The sequence below is a fragment of the Phragmites australis genome, chromosome 2, assembly GCF_958298935.1.
Source record: "Phragmites australis chromosome 2, lpPhrAust1.1, whole genome shotgun sequence".
In the NCBI taxonomy this organism is placed as follows: domain Eukaryota; kingdom Viridiplantae; phylum Streptophyta; class Magnoliopsida; order Poales; family Poaceae; genus Phragmites; species Phragmites australis.
In genome coordinates this window covers 40,323,748-40,344,950 of record NC_084922.1, presented here as the reverse complement: position 1 = coordinate 40,344,950, position 21,203 = coordinate 40,323,748, and the positions used below count along the sequence as shown (strand labels likewise).

Genomic DNA, 21,203 nt, shown 5'->3' with positions numbered 1-21,203 from the left:
GCCCGATCTGTAACCTGGCCGTGTAGAAGAATCTAAAAAGATCGAGGCACAGCTCGACCCCTATAAAATTCTCGCAATTGTGAGCGAAAACGCTCAGCATGATGATGGAATTAGGGTTCAGGTGGAGGTGGACGATGTCGTAGAAGGTGATAACGGTGGTGAACAATTCAGAGAAGGACGGCACAAGGCCGGCTAGGAAGAAGGAGGTGAACATAACGATCTCCCCCTGGCGGGGAGCAGGCACATCTTCCCCAGGGCGGCAACCCGAAGACAGGCGACGGGGAAGCAGATGGTTCTCGCGCATCTGCCTCATCTTCGCTGCAGTGCACTTGGACTTGCAGAAGTCAGGTTCTTTGTCGGAGCGTGGCGCCATTGGAATGTGGCAAAGGCTATGGCGAGAGCACGAGCGGCGACGGAGAAGATGGGCTCTGAGCACAAGGGCTGAGGGGCTTGGAGAATGACAAAAGGATCTGCGAAGAGCCATCGACGCCCCCATTTTTAGGACGGCTGTGGTATCTCAACCGTCGCGGGGTCCGGCCAGTTTGAAATTCGAAAAGCCACGCAGGAGAAGAAGAAATTCCCTTGGGTCCGGCAGCCATCATTGTCTCTCACTCCCACGATCTCTCTCTGTTTTAAACCTCCCCTCAGGATGCGGTTTCCTGGGCCCACCACGAGGGAAGACTGTGTCGATGACCACACCCGGGGTAAACTCTTGTCCACCTGGGGCCCAAGTGGTGCGACCAAGTCCGACTACGGTGCATTGGGGGCTACTGTTGATGTATTGAATAAGGGGGTCCCCTGTGAGGGGGAGTCCGCACAAGGAAGTGTCAGCTGATGGTAGATATTTTTTTCAAAAGACCATGTCCCTATCACGCGACTAGGCAAAGCTCTCGCGACCAGCCCCCTGATCACGGAGGTAAGCCCTGCGACCAGCCTCACTGGTCGCAGGGTAGATATTTCATTTTAACCTATCAAGTCATATTAAATGCTATCTGCTCAAGTGTTTTCCTTCCCCAACCACCCCATCCAGCGAACAAAGTCTTGGCCAGCGCAGATGGGTAGTGTCCCGTCCCATAGCATTAAATGCTATGGGACAGCATCCCAGGCGGACATGCGGCATGGGGCGACGGGACAGGGCAGGCTGGTCGACCAATGTAGGGTCTTTATACCTACCCTAGTTAGGGGTAGTTGGTTTCATCAGGGTTAGACCAGTCACGCTGTTAGCACGGTCTGTTTGTATGTACACCACTCTTTCTATATAAATAGAGGAGGACCGGACTTGTAAGAATAAGAGCAATACATCTGTAAACAGTTTTATACTATCCATAAAAGAATACTGTCGGTGACACAGGAACCAGGGGTCCCCGAGTCCTGATGCCAGAACAGCAGAGTGTCACGTGGTGCCCTCCCGCGGGGGCTATCTCCCCGAGGTGCGAGAAGACTAAGTCTCGGGAGAGGGTGCTCGGGGCCATGAACAGTGGTCCCCGAGTACCCGAGTTCCCCGATGACCCGAGAAGACTAAGTGCCGGAAAGAGAGTGCTCGGGGTTACGAACAGTGGCCCTCGAGCACTCGAGTCCCCCGACGACAAGAAAAGTCAAGTACCCGGAAGAGGGCGCTCGGGGCTGCGAACAATGGCCCCCGAGCACCCGAGTCTCCCGAGGACCCAAGCGAAGTCAGTTCTGGGAGAGAGTGCTCGGGGCCGTGAACAATGGCCTCAGAGCACTCGGTTCCCCGAGGACCCAAACAGCCAGTTCTGGGAGAGAGTGCTCGGGGCCGCGAATAGTGGCTCCCGAGCACTCGGTTCCCCGAGGACCAAGAAAGGGCATATCCGGGAGAGAGTGGTCGGGGCGGCGAACAGTGGCCCCTGAGAACTCGGTTCCCCAAGGGCCTGAGAAGTCCTCGCCAGTGGCCCCCACAGAGGCCCAGCGGTGAGGTGTCAGATGGTGAGAGGCCCGATGATGCATTTAACAGGGCGCATGGCCTGTCACTTCCAACTGCTTCCCCCACACTTGATGCCAGTCCCTGCCACGGCCTGGCAGGGAGGCGTGTGGACATTTAATGCACGGATCCCATCGCGGGACATCCGGCGCGCCTCGGGATAACATCGCGAAGCCCAAGGCGCCCCGCCTGCAGCCCTGCTGTATCAGGCTTGCTCTGACCGGGCGGGCACGCCAGGCTGCTCGGTGGCTGCCCTGTGGGCCCTCCCCGCGACGCCCATTGAAGAACGGCATGATGACGAACAAGACCGGACGGGCGCGTTTTCAACTCTCCCCGTCACCTCGCGCAGCAGCCCATGATGATTGCTTTCCATTTATGGCAACTTGGAACTCGCGTCATCCCTTTCTGGGCACGCTATCGCCCCGGCGGGTATTTAAGCCGGGCGGGCACCCTGGAGAAGTCAAGTTCAGGAACCGGTTCGGACCAGCTCAAACTCTCAACAAGCACAGAAGCTTAGACCAGCCGAAGAACTAGATGCACGAAGCTCTAGACTAGACAAATATTCTTGTAACCCAGCAGAACCTCTGAGAGACATTCTCAGAGCATTTATAGCATACACACAGGAGTAGGGTGTTACGCTCAGTGCGGCCCGAACCTGTCTAAAAACCTCATGAGCATTTACCACTTTCTGCATCCGATCCTTCCATTCCACCTACATCGCATTTACGCCCATTTATTTCACCCGCAAAACAGATTCAGAATCATCCCCCCCGGCCAAATCTCAAAGGGGGTCCCTCCGGATCCCCACTTGAGGAGTTCACCCTCCGACAAATACACAAGACATATGGTTGTTATCCTGCAGTAGACCTGAACCTGGATAACCCTGTTGTTCTTGAGTTCATAGACACACTCACCGAACACGTCGATCACTCACCCATCGCCTGGTATACCCTGGAAGTATTGTCAGGGATGAGCTCTCGACAACAGGAAAAAAAAGAGTATAGCCCTGAGAGGCTATAATTAGAAAAAGAGAAAACAACAAATGCGACAACAAAAACAAGAGCAAATTGCACAAAATCACGAACTTTGGAGCAAATATAGTGCAAAACTACCACTTTTCAAAAAAAATCTACACTTAACCACAACTATTCGGGCAATTGTTTCAGAAAACCACGATTTCGTCCGATTCCGTCTGAAAAACGTTACCTGACAGGTGGGACCCACTTGTCGGTCACACTAGCAAGTGGGCCCCACCTGTTAGCCTTTTTTTCTTTCTCCCCCCCCTCCTTATTTCCTTTTTCCCACACGCTCCACCACGTCGGTCCTCCCGCGCGCTCCTCCGCGTCGTTCTGCGTCGTCGCCGACCCACGCTCAGGTGACTAACGCACGGTAGTTGTACCATTGGAGGCACACGTAGACGACGGCGACGACCGAACAATGGTCAGTGATGACCGGACAGTGGTCAACGACGACGTACGGCAGCGGTAGCATAGCGGAGGGGCGCGAAAAGACGCTGGGGATGAAGAAGACGGCGGCGCAAGCTCCAATCCGGCGGGGAAACAACGAAATCGGCCGGGGAAACGGTGGAGGAGGGCTCGGTGAAGCACCTCCGAGCTCCTTGGCGGCTGGGAGGGCCTAGAGACAGCATGGCTCCGGCAGATTTGAGTGGCGGCGCAGATTGCCAATGGCGAACGATGGCGCCAATTGATCGGGGGAGGGTGGCAGCGGCAACAGTCCACCACGGCGAATTCAGCTAGGCAGGACTCGAATGGCAAGCCCGAACGGAGCTCGGCCGACAACGTGAACTCAGCGCGATGGCGCTCGGAGACTCGTGGTGGGCCATGCCAGTGTCAGGCCGAAGCCAAACCGGCACGCGTCAAGGCTCTCCCGAGGTGAGAGGAAGCTCACCTAGTGCGTAGCTCATCGGGGAAGGCTCCGCCGTGGCCCCTCGATGGCGGGTGGCGGGAGGCTGCCAGAGTTGGGGACGAAAAAGGTCCAGAACACTCGGTGTGGTCAGGGATGGTAGATTCACACGAGGGTTAGCTGAAGGAGACTCCTGCAACCCCTCTACGCGCTTCTCATGGCTCGGGCTAGAGGGACCTCATTGGGGGCATGGTGAATTTGGCCCACAACGCGTGCCGTGTGTGGTCTGCTCAGATCGAACGAGAGAGAGAGAGAGAGAGAGAGAGAGAGAGAGAGAGAGAGAGAGAGAGAGAGAGAGAGAGAGAGAAGATGGTAGGGGAAAGGAGATATGGACGGCGGGATCACCTGAGCGCAGGTCAGCAGTGACGCAGATCGGTGCGGGAAAAAGGAAAGGCCAAGGGGGGAGAAAGAAAAAAGGGCTAACAGGTGGGGCCCACCTGCTGGTGTGATCGATAAGTGGGTCCCACTTGTCAGGTAACATTTTTCAGATGAAATCGGACGGAATCATGGTTTTCTTGAACAACTGCCCAAATAGTTGTGGTTAAGTGCAATTTTTTTTTAAGGTGGTGGTTTTGCGCCACGTTTGCCCCAAAGTTCGTGGTTTTGTGCAATTTTCTCCAAAAACAACATGCAATTGTAGCAACTATCTACTCGGCTGGTTAAACATAGGACCACAACTCATGCCGACAATTGCAGCGAACCACCACGACAACACTCGCCACATCACCGAGCACAGTCACCTTGTGCTGAAATCGAACACCGCTATGCATGACCGACCGCCGCCACGCCACTATGCCCCACCAGCTCCATTTCACAGAGACCAGCCGCATCGTTGGCCTCCTCGCCTCTACAGCCATCGACACTTGAGCGGGAACTATGCCGCACCGAACTCGTCGCTGCCATACAGGGTAAGCCACCGCAACCCGGCTCTGAATGTTGTGTGTCGCCGCCCATTGCCGCGAGAATCAGGCACCACCGCCAGCTCAACCCATGCTACGCCAGACTGGCCATCGTCGTGCAAGACCAGCCGCCGCCGCCCAAACCCGGTGCAGATTCGGATGCCGAACTAGTTGTCTGTAGGGGTTGGTGACGTCGTAAGAGGGGGTTGAATTAGGACTTAAAACTAAACAGCTCCAAAAACTTCACACGATAAACCTATATCAATTTCTATCTAAATGTGCTCTAGGTTTATTTAATGTGTCTACTCTATAGCTCAAAAGTATTTGCAACCTATAGCCAATCCTAGCAAACTATTCTAGGAAGGTAAACATGCAAAGATAAATTGCAAGTATGTAAATGTGGAAACGTAAAGAAGGTAGGGAGAGCAAACTCGACACAAATGATTTTGATCCCGTGGTATTGATGGCATAAACGCCACGCATAGTACACGTTGGAGCAGCCACCTAGATTATTGCTCCCTGATGACGCCCGGTCACAGCCCTTGAGCCACCTAGATCTCAAGTAGGTTTAACCACCAAGCCACCAAGGCAAGGATCACCACAAGCCTCTCTTCTGGTCACTTGTTGTCGTCTTCACTTCGAAGCTTGAGCTACGAAGTCAGGGGTCTACGCGTCCCCATACAAGCTTCTTACTGCCGCTCCACGCCAAGTCAGAGGGTCAATAAGCTTAAGCCATCAAAACTCAAGGTGCCGGCGAGTCACCAAGACTCCAAGGTGCCGGTGTACTACTTGGTACACTATAGGATCACTCCTTAATCCTCTCTTTAGGCATTAATACCTAAAAACAACTCTCTCTAAGCCTAATAGCACTAATCACTCCCTAATCTTATGCTAATTGCCTTGGATGATCCCTTTTAGCACTTTGGTGGCTTGAATGTCTTCTCAAGTATATATGAGCTTCTGTGTACTCTAGCACCTTAAAATGACCGAGTGGAGAGGTATTTATAGCCTTAACCCCGCAAACTAGCCGTTGCTCCAATGGCTAAAAAAACTGTGAACACCGGATGTTCCGGCGTTAACAGTAGTACAAGCACTGAAACATCCGGCGTGTACAACAGCAACAACTAGCCGTTGGACTCCCACTCAATCTCTTTGTGAACACCGGATGTTCCGGTGTTACCTCGAACTCCATCATCAGACCATCCGGTGTGTAGACTTGAGCCAACCAAGCCACTTCTTTTCACTGTGCATTTGTCCGGCGTGTAGATCTTCAATACGCCGGAACATCCGGCGTGTACATCCACGCCAAAACTAGCCGTTGTGATTACTTAATCCTCCAGCGAATACTCTGATACAAGCATCAGACCATCTGACGTGTATAACTCCATCTTCTATTGAACTGAAGGAAATCTCTGGAAAATACTCCGACAAAGCATCCGGCGTGTACATTTTTCTTGGGACTTGTCCAATTCAATCCAATCTTTGTTCCGGTTTCGGTGGCTTCTTCATACGTTGCATCCATGAGACTTACTAAAGCATATACTTGACAAATATGTTAGTCCCATTGACTATACTGTCATTAATCACAAAAATCACATACATACCCTAAAAAGGTCATGTTCGCTAAAATCTCCTCTTTTTGGTGATTGATGACAATACAATAAAAATATGTGGCAAATAATAAATAATATAAATTGTAAATAGCACAAGGCCTTATCACTTTGCTTTGGACGGGGGATTTGAGTATATGATGATCAATGTCTTCATCAATGCGTCTAATTTTGTACAGTTGGCTTTTTTTACTTGAACCTTCATTTCATCTTGTGTGCCAAGTCTCCAAATCCCCCAAGCCGGTCCGTGGATTTAAAGTCTTCTTTGGAATCCAAACCAATTAGGGTCCTTCATGTTGGTGATGACTTCCTTGGGTACTCAAATAAGTTGGTTTCATCCCTGATCTTTTCGCCCAACCATGTGTGCAACCACTTTGTCATTGTTCTTCTTCTTAAGCTTGTAGTGGTTGCTCTTGGTCTTGATCTTGTAGTTGGGCTTGGTGTAGATATTGGAGGTCTTGTTTGAGAGGTTAATTATCTTTTTCTTCTACTCGGTCTACTTCTTAACTTGCTTGCATTGGAAAGACTTATGGCCTTCTTGATGACACTTGAAGAATATCACGGTGAACCCCTCTGTAAGGTTATTCACCATATTATCACGGTTATCTTGAGGATATTGGACATGATTCTTACCCTTTAATCTTGTTAAGTCCTTCTTAAGCTTCTCTACTTCTTTCTTGAGCTCATCATTTTCTTGTGCAATGAGATCATTACATATTTCTACAACAATATTCTCAACATATGTCTCATTGCAAAGGGGTGAGCTAGATAGATCAATTAAATCATTATAAGAAGTAGAAGCATCTACTTTAAGAGTGAAATTAAAGATAGGTAGACTGTTTCAAGGGGGCCTTAAGTTGAGATTCAATGTTCTTAAGTTTTGCCTTAAGCTTATTATTTAGTAATTCAAATTTGCTCAATAATTATTTATAATTAGACAAAGAAAGCATGAATGTCATTAAGGGCATTAATTTCTTGAGTTCTTTAGCTTGTTTCTTTAAAGCCATTTGTTGCTCATTGATCAATTAAAAAAACTCTTCTTTAGAGGATGAATCCTCATCACTTATATCGCTTTGCATACTTTTGGCCATAAGGCACTTGTGTGATGATGACGAATTTGAGGAGTGGATGGTAAAGCTCTCATCACTTGAGTTTGAATCTTCATCTTCACACATCCATCTTCATATGCTTGCAAATACTTTGGCTCTTCACTTTATCTCCCTTTTATTATTGATCTTATTTTCCTTAAATTGTGTTGACCAAGTCTTTAATGGAGATTTAATGATTAATCTTGGCATTGATCCTCTTCATATTCTTCTCCAATCTTGAGATGATCTTGGTGATCTTAGGATCCATTTCATCATCACTTGAGGTGCTTTGCTCATCTTCTTCATCGTTCTCTTCATCTTCATCACTGTCATCTTTGCTTGAGCTTAACTCTTGTTCTTGCCTCCCCATCTTCTCTTTCATGTGTAGGCAATGAGCTTGTTTGTTTATGAGGGCAAGATTCTTGGCGTCAGATGAAGAAGAAACATCAACCCCTATGTTCATGGTCATCTCATGAGCGGTGATCTTGACGAGTACTTGGTTTAGAGTCATCTTGCTTATATCGTTGCTATCGTAAATGATGGAGACAATTAACTTATACTTTGGAATAAGAACTTGAAGTATTCTTCTCGCCACTTGATCATCTCTAATTGGCGTCAAACCTAGCCCATTGCTCTCATTGACAAGAATATTCAAACGTGAGTATATGTCATTAGCATTTTCATAGGCAAGTTGTTTAATGCTATTGAGCTCAGAGACTAGCATATGATATTTCTCATTTCGCACACCATTTGTACATTCATGTATTTCAATGAGGTTAATCCAAATATCATGTGCATTGGTGAGATAATATAATCGATTGAATACACCAATGCTTAGAGATGATAAAAAGGATACTTTTTGCCAAAGCATCGAATTGTCTCTCCTTGTTTCTGGGACGTTCCTTCATTCCCTCCTCCGTGACTCTCCAAACATCTAAACATTTTGCTTGAAGAAAATAAGTTATTAGAACATTAGAATTTTCCATCAGGGGAAGAGAGTGCCGTCAAAATACAGAACACTATCGATATCCATCCTAACCCTGGACGTCACAACTCACTAGACGGTGAAGCCTAACCGGTAAAAAAAAAAGATGTGAATAACTGATCAAAGCCTAGCCGTGGTCTCAAGTGCCACTTGAATTGGCGTATCCTTGTGACAGGTGTGAGCCCCAGCTCTGATACCCATTGTATGGATCGGTGATGTCCTAAGAGGGGGTGAATTAGGACACTTAAAACTAAACGGCTCAAAAAACTTCACAATATAAACCTATATCAATTTTTATCTAAATGTAATCTAGGTTTATCTAGTGTGTCTACTCTACCACTCAAAAGGATTTGCAACCTATAACCAATCCTCGCAAACTACTATATGAAGGTAAACATGCAAACATAAATTGTAAGTATGTAAATACGGAAATGTAAAAGAAGCTAGGGAGAGTAAACTCGGCACAAAGAATTTTTATCCCATGGTATCGATGGCATAAACGTCACCCCTAGTCCACATTAGAGCAGCCACCTAGGCTATTACTCCCGGACGACACCCGGTCACAGCCCTTGAGCCACCTAGATCTCAAATAGGCTAAGCCACTAAGGTACCAAAGCAAGGCTCGCCACAAGCCTCTCTTCTGGTCACTTGCTGATGTCTTCACTTCGGAGCTTGAGCCACCATAGCAAGAGTCTCCGTGTCCCCGTACAAGCTTCTTAACGCCACTCCACACCAAGTCGAAGGGTCAACAAGCTTGAGCCACCAAGGCTCACAGTGTCTGCGAGTCATCAAGACTCCAAAGTACCGGCGTACCACTTGGTACACAGTAGTATCACTCCTTGATCTCCTCTCTAGGCATCAATACCTAGCAACAACTCTCTCTATGTCTAATAGCACTAATCACTCCATAATTTTATGCTAATTGCCTTGGATGATCACTTTTAGCACTTTGGTGGCTTGGATGTCTTCTCGAGTGTATATGAGCTTCTCTGGACTCCAGCACATTCACATGACAGAGTGGAGCGGTATTTATAGCCTTAATCCCGCGAACTAGCCATTGCTCCAATGACTCAAAAAGACTGTGAACACCAGATATTCTAGCGTTAACAGTAGTACAAGTACCGAAACATCCGACATACAACAACAACAACAACTAGCCATTGGACTTCCACTCAATCTCTTTGTGAACACCGAATGTTCCGGTATTACCTTGAACTCCATCATCGGACCATCCGGTGTGTAGACTTGAGCCAGCCAAGCCACTTCTCTTCACTGTGCATTTGTCTGGCGTGTAGATCTTCAATGCGCCGGAACATCCGGCATGCACAGCCACGTCAAAACTAGCCGTTGTGATTACTGAATCCTCCGACGAATACTACGATACAAGCATCGGACCATCTGGCGTGTATAACTCCATCTTCCATTGGACCGAAGGAAATCTCTGGAAAATATTCTGGCGAAGTCTCCGGTGTGCACAACTTCAAGCGTCAAATCATCCGGCGTGTGGAACATTTGAACTTCAACTTCTAGAATGCTCCAGTGTGTACAGACACCTCAGCGCCGGATCATCTGGCGTATACATTTTTCTTGGGACTTATCTAATTCAATCCAATCTTAGTCCCGGTTTCGGTGGCTTCTTCATATGTTGCATCCATAAGATCTATTAAAGTATATACTTGACAAACATGTTAGTCTCATTGACTATGTTGTCATTAATCACGAAAATTACATACATGCCCTAAAAGGGTGATGTTCGCTACACCGCCGCAATGCAGGACCAGTCACCGCATAGTCGCTGCAACAATGTTGGTCCAAACGCCCAAACCAGGACCAGACATCCCTAAGGTCACTGCATCGCATGGCCTAGGCCACCTCTCGCCGAGCCTAGCCGTCGGTGGGCACCCGGCGGTCACCCAAACGCCGCACGCGGGCCGCCCCACACCCGTTGCAGCCATCATGCCAAGACACACGCTAACAACTCTATCGCACCTCCACGACATCACTCACCACATCGCCAAGCACGGCCGCCCAACAGCAAAAAAATGGTCACCGCTATGCGTGATCGATCGCCGCCGCGCCACCCGGGACCATGCACCACCGATTGCACCGCCCCGCCTCTGCGGGTCCAAGACCAGATCATCCCCACGCCGAATTAGTCATCGCCATGCGGGACCAATCGCCATAGGGATAAGCCAAGCCGTCATCAACATCCAGTCACAACTTCGAAAGCCATCGCGAAGCAGACTGCACCATGCCAAGCTGGCCACCGCCATGCGGGACCAGCCGCCACAGTGCCGCTGCGATACTGCACAGATCCGCCGGCTCAAGCACCACCCGAACCAGCCACCTCGAGGCCGCCGCACAAACCCAGGCCGCCCAAACCCAAGCGCACCCGACAAACGCCTCAACAAACCCAGCTGCATCCTCGTAAAGCCGTCTATCACGCGTGGACACCACCACCTCGTCGCCTCAGGTCACTGCGAGTGAACGCCACCCTTCAACCGCCGCAGGACACCACACCTCGGATCCGATGTGCCTCACCATTGGAGACGAGAAACACTGCCCTGCTACCTATGCACAGCCTCATCTCACCGCGACGTCGTCGAGGAGCCAAGGGCCATCCCTCCGCCTTCCTTCACACAACCCCGTCTGTCGTGCTAGACCGCAGCCTCGACATGGCCACCGCCCCGCCTTCTTCCTCGCGAAACCTCCCCCACCGACCCGTGGCAACCAACCACGCGAGTTAGCAACGAACTGAGGCCTCCAGCCTCGAACTCCACCATCGCCTCCACTCCTCCCCAACTCCGCCCCACGCGCCAGTCTCGCTGCTGCCGCCTCCCTCAACGCGTCGGATACACTCACAGGGACCGACACCATCGTCACCGTCAGGCCCCAATACACTGCTTCAACCGAAAGCTCGCTAGCCCGTGAAGAACATGCCATCACGGGCACGACGCCACCAGATCTAGGTGGATCCAGCCGTGACATCACCGGATCCAGCCGCCCTAGGCACCCCGAATGCCCCGACCGCCATGGACACCACGCCGCCATCCCTCAAGATGCCAGGAGAGAGAGACACGACGCAAACAGGCGATGGCCCCACCACCACCGTCCTTGCAGCCACACGGACTTCCGACAACACGCTCAAGCGATGGCGAGACAAAGGCGGCGAGGGAGAGGGTTGACGGCGCGACGGGTTTGGTGGCCACCCGAGTCATCCCTCCCGAGAGGGACACGGGGGCTTGTGTATCTAAATACCCACAGACCGAAATTCAGTCCTAGTGAGATACAAAAAGTGCCGAAAGTCTTTCATACGGCTTCCAGTTCCGGTGGCATGAAAGATGCATCACCTCAAGAATACAATCTACGTTAAATGGACAGCCAAATGAAGCATCAGTGACTACTTGTACGCAGCAACTAACAGGTTGGAGTTCCCATTGGTCGAGACTCGAGAACTCATGTTCAGCGAGTCAGGACAAGAAGTTCTAGCACGGGTATGGCATGGACTTCAAGTAGCCTCATTGACCTCTGTAGACTTCTTGTATTCAGGCTTGAGCTCGTGCGTCCCTTGATTTGGTCCTCTTTTGTTGTAGACACAGAGATCGTTCAGTATCTCCTTCAGGAATTGCTGCATAGCATCAAACAATCAAGCAGACAATAGGTAAGCGATGCCTTGGATATCAGAAATGCAGTTGTAGCAGGAAACCAATGCTTCCTTTTAGCAGATTTAGGGAAAGGGCAGAAAACTACCTCAGGTTGGTCCGTCTCTTGCATTAGCTGCTTTAGTGACCAATTTGGCTGCCTCTCGAAAAGCTTGAATAGGATATTTTCCATTTCCGTACGGTCCCTTCTTGTTCTTTTCATGTCCGAAGGTTTTGTTGGTATTGGCTTCTTCTTCTCCTGTCAAAAATAAATACAGTTAATGAGATCATTTATGATTTGCATGGTCACGTGAGAATCAAATGATTTTTTAAAAAAGAATATGAACTCTGCAATGTTTTTGCCCGAATAGCTAACTAATATGAATTCTGGTAATATTTCTGGCAGAATAGCCAAGTGTTGACCATAGAAATACATGAGGTACAAGATAGCAATCGTGACTTCCACAAACAGCATCCGGTATTAAACCACAAACCATGGCAACAAGGCATTAGACAGTAAGGGAGTTGCCTTAGCTATGTTGAGAAAGAACTACTACCTTTGGACCAGAAGGTATTAGGCCAACCATGCCAGGCATGGGTCTCATGCGCATTCCATGGTCATTCTCAAGTACCTACAAGCAGTGAAGGCGAGAAGGTCAATTTTATAGAAACACTTAAAGAAACAGAGGCACAAGAGGTAAAAAATTATAATTAAATCAGTCACCTGCACTTGTCTTGGTTTAGCCATAAACTTAGTAGTCCTCTCACGGCATAACTTTCCATATTCCACAAGATTTTCTCTGTGTGGTTTCATGTCAAATTTATTCTCGACTTTCCCTTCACATGCAAGTTTCTCTGTGACAAAAAAGGTGGTCACAATTATTTAATACAGGAAAACTATGTTATCCGGGGGTCACAATTATTTGGTACAGGAAAACTATGTTATCCAGAGTAAACATCTTACACTAGAAATTATGAGCAAGTCTCAAAATATACAATCAACAAAGTTTTCCTGACTCAAATATGAAACACAGCATGGTCCTCGCAATATCAGTTAAACATGGTGCATATCGTGTGTGATAGAGGAGATTCACAAGGGATATCTGACCAATAGACTATAGCATGGTCATGTACTGGCCAAAGCTTAGTCACCACACAATGAAGTTGCTAAAAAGTATGACACAAGTTGGACACCAGTTGGGTGCTAAGTTTAGACCATACACAAACTTATAGAAGGAAATAGTTCAATGCATGAACAAAAACTATACTGGATTGGTTTAAAGGGAAGCATAGTACAAAAATATTAATAGAAACATCCTCCGCAGTTAATTAATAGCCCGATATGTACAAATAACACCTGGACCATACCAATTACTAGTTACCACAGACGATTGGAGCCTAAGGACCCCAAAAGCAACTAAGTGACCAGATTTCCAGTCCCCGCATGAGTAGGGTGCATCGATTTACATCATATCATTAAAATATTTTTTAACCTGATAAAACTATTATATTCCAGGAGCACTTTTTGAGAAAAGTTTACATATAAAATTTAACACATGTCCAGCAGTATGATCATAAATATGTTGAAAGTTCAAAAGGTTTGACAGCATGTACTCTATGGGACTTATTTTTTTTACTGAAGGTACTATCTAACATTACATTTAAGAGAATTCCTTGTATGCCACCGAAACTTATACTTTTTCCTTGTGTGCCATTGAAAAATTTGACTGCCCTTCCATGCCATTGGTTCAATTTTTCCATCCCCTCATTGCCATTTCCGTCACTTGGCCATTAGGACACCGTGAAGTTTTGGTGGAAAATACATTTTTGCCCCTTGAGTTTTCTTCTTTCTCTGGTATGTTGTCTGTACAGAACAGAAACTGGTAAGGTTCAACCATGGAGATGGGGTGCCTCCTAGCATGGAAAAGCGGCAGAATGCGATGCTCCCGACAAGAGCAACCTGCTGCTGGTGATGGTTCTCGGAGAGGAAGCCAGAGGTGGGCCGACGGTGGCGGGCCCCCAATATTCTTCATTCCTCGCAGTGCTGCTCGCCCGGACAACGCTCATCGAACCAGAGCTCTAGTCCCCTCCCCCCCCCCCCCCCCGCCCCAACCTCCTCAGACGCCTTTTCCTTGAACTCCTGGCCAGCAACGCTGCCCCAGCACGGCGGCAGCCGAGAGAGGGAGATGGGGGTGGAGCGTGTGGTGGCCATGGATCTGCTGCTGGGTGAGAGAGAGAGAGAAGCAGGGAGGAGTTGGTGGCGGCGATATTTGGTCTGCAGTGGGCTGCTCGGATTTGGAGCTTCGGCCGTGAAGGAGATGGCTGGGAGAGAGAGAGAGAGAGAGATTGGTGGCGTTGGTTGTGCTGCTTCGTAAAGAAGAGAGGAACGGAAGGAAGAAGAGTGAGAGGAGGCTTGGATTTGGTGCTGCTGCTGTGAGGAACAGGGAGATGGCAGTGGATTTTGGGAGGGGAGGTGGTGCTGCTGCAAGAGATGAAGCAGAGGAGGGGATTGGCATGGGGAAGAAGAATACGGTGTCAACGAATGAAGAAGATTGGGGTAGTTTGGTCATTTGCCGAAAAAACTGACAAGATTCTTAGGGCTAACAGCAGAAAGTTGATGAAAGTGGCAAGGAGCGGATGGAAAATTGAACCAGTGGCATGTAAGGGATGTCAATTTTTTTATGGCACGTAAGGGAAAAGTATAAGTTTCAGTGGCATAAAGGAATTTTCTATACATTTAAAAAGTTTATAGTTAAAATAAGCAGCTATTTGCTACTCACAACAAGAAGAAGTGAGTTCAACATTGTCTGTAGGAAAAAAACTAATGCGAATAGAGAAGAAAATAAAATACATGCAAATGTCATGAAGAAAGTGAAAGGCGAGATGGTTCCAACCTTCGTTAGACTCAGAAAAGATGCACATCGGCACAAAATCATTATACATATTCAGAGAGTAACTCTTTGGTGTGTTGCCATTGTCTGATTGAGCCATCTCCATCTTGAACTATTATGCCATTAATACCATGTAAGAAACATAGGTACATAACAAAAGATCAGCTATAGCATTGAAAAAGCACTCTCTTGTACATTTTGATTGAATAGAATTGTCTTAGAGTGGCTGAAATAACTGGCACACACTCATTAAGGACAGGGGGATCATTTATTCTATCTTTTTAAACTAAAAAACATGAACTGTGTAAAGCCCATACTTTTCGTTCTCAAGTGCCACTGAGTGTAGGCATAGAAATTGACAATCGACTTCTACACAAATATTGAGGACACATATCCAACTATCCCAACATGTCTAACCACCAAAGGACAACATGACATCGTAAGCCTAACCGTACAACATACATGATGTCGCAAGTTAATTGCAGAGTTATATTAATTTTCTGTTAAACCCTTCTACGTTTTTACCAGACCCAAAGGTCAAAAACAAGTGCCCTGAAACTATGACAAGAGTTGCCCTCATCATTCATTGAAGTAAATTCTGCATTAACACCTGTCTGCTCCATACCAAGGACCCAGGTTGAATTCTGAAAAGTGAAGTTTCAGAAGGGGAATGTATCCTCCATGACGCCTTCTAAGGTGACATAAAGTGACATACAGGTTAGAGTATAAAGTGAAGTTTCAGAAGGGGTATGTATCCTCCATGACGCTTTCTAAGGGGACATAAAGTGTTAAGTAACATACATGTTACAGTATAACCATTGATGAAATAGCGACAACAGAAGGAAACAGTAAGCAGACACCTATGCCTCTGGCTTGGTTTTAAATGATCATATCTGAAAGGACAAAATCAATTGTTCTGGCCTGGCTTTAAGGTGATGGTATCGACAAAATCAGTTGTTCTGGGAAGGAAATATAAAACTCATCGGAAGAGAAAGTATCTTACTAGGGATCTGTTGGCATTGCTTTGAAGGTCAAGACTATCATGATCACATAATGAAATCAGGTGCTAAAGTACATGTTACATTAAAAGATCGTCTAAGAGGACTGACGACTCAGATCAACACAGCGCTCAGAAGCACCCTCAAAATCAATCCACTGAACTTCCCCCAACATCGAGATGACTTAGCGGCATATGCTAAATTAAGCAATATCATCCCCATCCCCACAGTTTGGTCTCCGTTACTGTACAAATCAAGGCCGGGATTCATATCGAGAGAGGGGGGAAACCCCTCGAACTGAGTTAATTTCATGATTGGGACAATCATGAAATGCCAATCCGAAAAAATAAAGGTTTTTTCGGATAGATGCCTAACATCCTATCTATACCCTTGTTCCCCCCGCAGGGGTCCATCCGGTATAGCGTCGCGTCGGTCAATATCGCAGAGTGGCATTTCTGGTGCCACTCAGTGGGCAGCAGCGAACACCGAGGCAAGGGGGGGATGAAGAGGCCAGAGGGGGGGGGGGGAGGCTTGCCTGGGTAGGCTGCTTGTCGCGGAGGGGGTCGAGGGAGAGGACGACCTTGGCGACGACCGGGTTAGGGTTAGGGTTAGGGTTGGCGCCGCCGGACTCGGGGGCGGAAGCGGAAGCGGCGGCCTCCTGCCAGGCGCGGGAGACGACGGTGGGGCACTTCATGAGCCACACGGGGCGGTCGGCCCGCGCCGTCTCCAGGTGCTTCGCCTCCTCGTCCATCGCCGCGGGTTCGGTGGTGTCCCGGTGATTGGTTCCTCCTCGCTCCCGGAGTGTAGCTTGCTCAGTTGGGGCGGTTCGTGTGCCGAGGTCGGGAACGGGGTTCGCAGTCGCAGGTCGGCGAGGAAGGGGGAGGGGACGGCGAGTGCTAGAACTCGGAAGAACACGCCGAGATAATTAGAATGTTAGAACTGGGTTACCCAGGGTAACGTGGGCCGGACTGTAGCTGTCGAACGGGCTCGTAGGCTGTATGCAAACAGGCTTTTTTTATTTTTTGCCCAAACTTTCTCTTGCTTTTGTTTTCATAGCTAAACGTCATGGTAGAAAAAAATATAAATATCAAATACGGTAACATCAATCACAAACTTAATGATGAAGACGTGAATACGCTATAGAAGCATCGCCGAATGAATACATCAAGAGCGATACCGTAGTTTGATTTCAGATGAAATCCAAAAAGAGATTATCCACTAATTTCTATTCTAATTTTTTTTATTAGTAAAATGGATTCTATATCTATAGCCGGTAACGATGCAGGGAGTCTGGAAGATGAGTGTGAATGATAAAAATGATAAATTATTTAAATTTTAGGAGTTTTTATTATATAGGAGGAGAGTAGGAAAAAAGATGACACGAAAATCAACTCGTGTTTTATATAGTAAGATTATTATTGATAGAGAGAAAATATTTTTTTACTGAAATTTAAGTACATGCAACCATAACTTGTTTTCTGGAACGATCTCTGAAAAAAAAAACATTCGGTTGGATTACTTGCACGTGAACCAAAGGGCTTAAAAGCACATTTGTATCGGAGTTGCACAAAAGAGTTGTGCATGGAATATTTCACTTTGAAACCTATCGAAGGTAAAAGGACATTTTGAATATTGACAGATCTCCAACGTAGATCCTTTACCATGAAAATACTAGTAATTACATATGTATTACACATATGGAATTAATCTAGTATATAGCAATCTAAAAAAATATTAAAGTCAAATAATAAAAGGTTGAATGTATTTTTAGAATGTATAGAAGATAAATAATGGACGTCTAGGTATGGAAGATAAATAATGTATGTCTAGGTATGAAAGACAAATAATAAATAAGTGATTAAATGTATTTTTAGAAGTAGAAACAGGATCCAACTCTGCACGGTAGCCGTTTGATCAACTCGGATGAATAATGGAGATCGTTCGAATTAACCATAACAGATGAATTATATAGGAGTATAGATAAGTATGAGTTACTAAAAAAATCAGTAATTTGAAAATATTATTCATGAACAACCTACAAAAGAAATCAGTAGTTTGGAAATATTATTCATGAACAATCTAGTGATGACAGGTTTACATAGCAAACCTTAACATTTTTGTGCAAAATAACAGTCAAAGTATATGACTGCACGAAAAAAAAATATCTATATGAGAACATGTGAATTACACCATGATTCATGTTACAGAGGAATCATTCTAAGTTCTTGTAATCTTGTTCATCATCCTAACCTTACCGACGAACGTATTTCGAGGGATTTCTGTGTCAGTGCGATGGCCGCTGTTGTACGCCTTCACATCGACATCGATCTCCACCGTGCCCGAGCGCCAGTCCGATGCCATGCGGTCGCGGAGGCGCTGCGACAGCCCCACCCTGCCTCCCCGTGCCACCACCTCCACATCCCTCGCCCAGCGCCCCTCCGCGCAGTCCCGCGGCTCCATGCGCGCCCAGCCGAGCGCGACGCCCGAGTAGATCACGGCCACGTCCACGCTGTCGACGCACGTGTTGTTCATCCGGAGCGTGACGTTGAACGACGGCGAGACCACGCGGCCGGCGCGGCCCGGGTCGATGCCCTCGTAGCCGGTGAGGTGGACGAAGAAAGAAGGTCCTCGGTAGGTCAGGACAATTACGGCGACGATCGCTAATACCGCCAGCAACGCCACGGTCGTCCATACGACTGTGAAGCGGCACTCGTTCCCAACAGATGCGGAACACGCGGCCGAGCAGCAGCCGCGGCGGCGACCACCGGATGCTGCGTGATGCGGGTCAGCTTTCATGGCGTGGTAGGGCCCGGCCGCTGCTGCCGCCGCTTCTAGGTCGATGCCTAGACCCATTGTTTGTTCAATACCTGTCGACAGGAGAAATCGGCGATGCAGAGGTAGTTGAAAAAACGCCTGGTACACATAAAAACTTCGGTACGATCTATCAAGTGTCGTCGCCGGAGTGCAGCTTCTCCACGTAACAGATTCCGTTTTGGACCGCGACTTTGCAAAGTTTGTTAATGTTCCGACTCCTATTTAATTATCCAAGGTGTCGGAGAGTGAACTCCTGTCGCAGGGATCCCGAGAGACCCCTTTTTAGAGATTCGGCCGGGGGGATGATCCTGGAAAAGCTTGTTTGGGAAATAAGCGGGAACGGAAATAAATATGATGGCTGGCGGGAGACAATCACCCTAATGCAAGAAAAAAGTGGGTACGCCGGGTTTTAGACAGGTTCGGGCCGCACGGAGGCGTAACACCCTACTCCTGTATGAACACTATATTTATCCTTGAAGAGAATTCTTCAAGGAGGTATCTGGTTTTAAGGGGAGAGCTGTTTACAAAGAGCTTGAGGCTCTTATGTTCTAGCTTAACTCGAGCTGGTTCGAGTGTCTGTCGATCTATCTTTGGCCTGGTTCGTCGGAGATTGTTGGTCGTCTGGTGGTCGAAGGCTTTTTCTTTTTTCCTTTTAGTGTTCTCCATCCTTTCCTTTTATAGGCGCGCCGACCTCAACATATCCTGAATGGGAAAGAGGGGACACGAATGCCAAGGTGCCACGGAGAAAGGCGTAATCATTTTATTTTGGCGAAGTGACAGGGGCGGTGGAGAAATGCGGCGCGCATTCGACCACCAGCCGCTGCGGAAGCCTCGGGGCGCCCTAAAAGGGGCCCACCGGTCAGCCTCAGAGGTGCCCAGTGCGCCCACCCTGTCTTGTTCTTCTGCCAGGGCAGGGTGGCAGGCGGAGTGCTTCGATTCTGGCAACGTTATCCCGAGGCATCTGGATAAAAACGGGACGGGACCCGTGCATTTAATGGACCCACGGCCCCCTGCTAGTGCATGGCAGGGTCTGACACTGGGGCGTGGGCAGCTGAGAATGTCAGGATGTCAGGATGTCAGACCGCGTGTGCCTATTAAATGCGGCATTGGGCCTTTGACTAGATGACACCCTGACGACGGGACCCTTCGGGTCGTTGAATGATCTTGCGCGAACCTTCGGGGCACCGAGTCCTCGGGGGCTGCCACGTGCAGCCCCGAGCACTCTCTCCCGAGCACTTCGGTGGGACCTTCGGGGCACCGAGTCCTCGGGGGCTGCCACGTGCAGCCCCGAGCACTCTCTCCCGAGCACTTCGGTGGGACCTTCGGGGCACCGAGTCCTCGGGGGCTGCCACGTGCAGCCCCGAGCACTCTCTCCCGAGCACTTCGGTGGGACCTTCGGGGCACCGAGTCCTCGGGGGCTGCCACGTGCAGCCCCGAGCACTCTCTCCCGAGCACTTCGGTGGGACCTTCGGGGCACCGAGTCCTCGGGGGCTGCCACGTGCAGCCCCGAGCACTCTCTCCCGAGCACTTTGGTCTTAGTATTTGGACCCTGCAGATCATTGGGGAACTAGGGTGCTCGGGAACCAGAGGCGGCGGCCCCGAACACCTTCTCCCGGGACTTAGCTTTTTCTTACCTCGCAGGGTGGTGACATGTGGTGGATAGCCGGCCTGGCCTCGGGACTTAGGGACCCCTGGTTCTGAATACACCGACAGTAGCCCCCGGGCCCGTTGGTAGGCGATGGGACGGAGACTGCGAATGGGCCCTTCGTCGCGACCGAGGCCAAGGCTAGCGCGGACGCCATATGGTAAGCTTTCGAGAGGTGGCCCTTGCGGACCTAGACCTCAAGTACGTTCCAACGGGAAAATGAGTGGACGCGTGTCCACACAACTTCCGAAGGGTATGATAACCATACGGGCGGCACGCGCGGTCGGCGCGCAGATCGAGGAAAATACGCCTGGCAACCGCTGACATCGTGCGATCGTCGGGAGATTCGTCTGACAGTTGCGTCGATCGAGGCGACGCTTCGCCGAGCGAACCGTCTGGGGCGGCAGTTTTCGAATTTTGAGATATAAAAGGGGGAACGGATCGGTCCGTTTCCCCTTTTTACGCTCTCTGGCACTTGCGCTCCTGCCTTCTTGGTGCTCCGAAGCCCTCAGGAAAATCCCAGGCGACCGGAGCATTCTCTCTTCTCCCACTTCTCCACCAAAAAACACCTTCCACCCTGTTGAGATGACGAGGGTTGGAGGAGGACGCCGGGATAGGACTTCGGACAGCATCTTGCCGGAGTCTCGTCTAAGGAACGAGGAGGCGGTGGAGAAGATTAGGAAGCTGTTGGTACCGGAGGGTCAGGAAGGTGCCGTGGTGGTGAGGCCGGCGACTCTGACGCCGGCGACGACCGTCCCGGGGCGGACCGT

At 48.9% G+C, this 21,203-nt stretch overlaps 1 protein-coding gene across 1 annotated transcript; it reads right to left on the bottom strand.

Annotated features, from left to right (window-relative positions):
- Positions 1-11,731: 11,731 nt before the first annotated feature.
- On the bottom strand, positions 11,732-16,921 carry LOC133908847 (uncharacterized). The gene is made up of 6 exons (XM_062351028.1): positions 16,510-16,921; positions 14,980-15,088; positions 12,810-12,940; positions 12,643-12,717; positions 12,195-12,344; positions 11,732-12,072 (listed from the first exon to the last, which is right to left on the bottom strand). The coding sequence occupies exons 1-6, from the start codon at positions 16,723-16,725 to the stop codon at positions 11,953-11,955; spliced, it is 801 nt and encodes a 266-aa protein (XP_062207012.1). The 5' UTR covers positions 16,726-16,921; the 3' UTR covers positions 11,732-11,952.
- Positions 16,922-21,203: the final 4,282 nt, after the last annotated feature.

Excerpts from the sequence above, each read along its gene's own strand:
- LOC133908847 (XM_062351028.1), bottom strand. The coding sequence starts at position 16,725 with ATGGACGAGGAGGCGAAGCACCTGGAGACGGCGCGGGCCGACCGCCCC. Across the intron at positions 12,941-14,979 it reads CTTTTCTGAGTCTAACGAAG|AGAAACTTGCATGTGAAGGG; the intron begins GTTGGAACCATC and ends TTTTTGTCACAG. Across the intron at positions 12,345-12,642 it reads TAATACCTTCTGGTCCAAAG|GAGAAGAAGAAGCCAATACC; the intron begins GTAGTAGTTCTT and ends TATTTTTGACAG.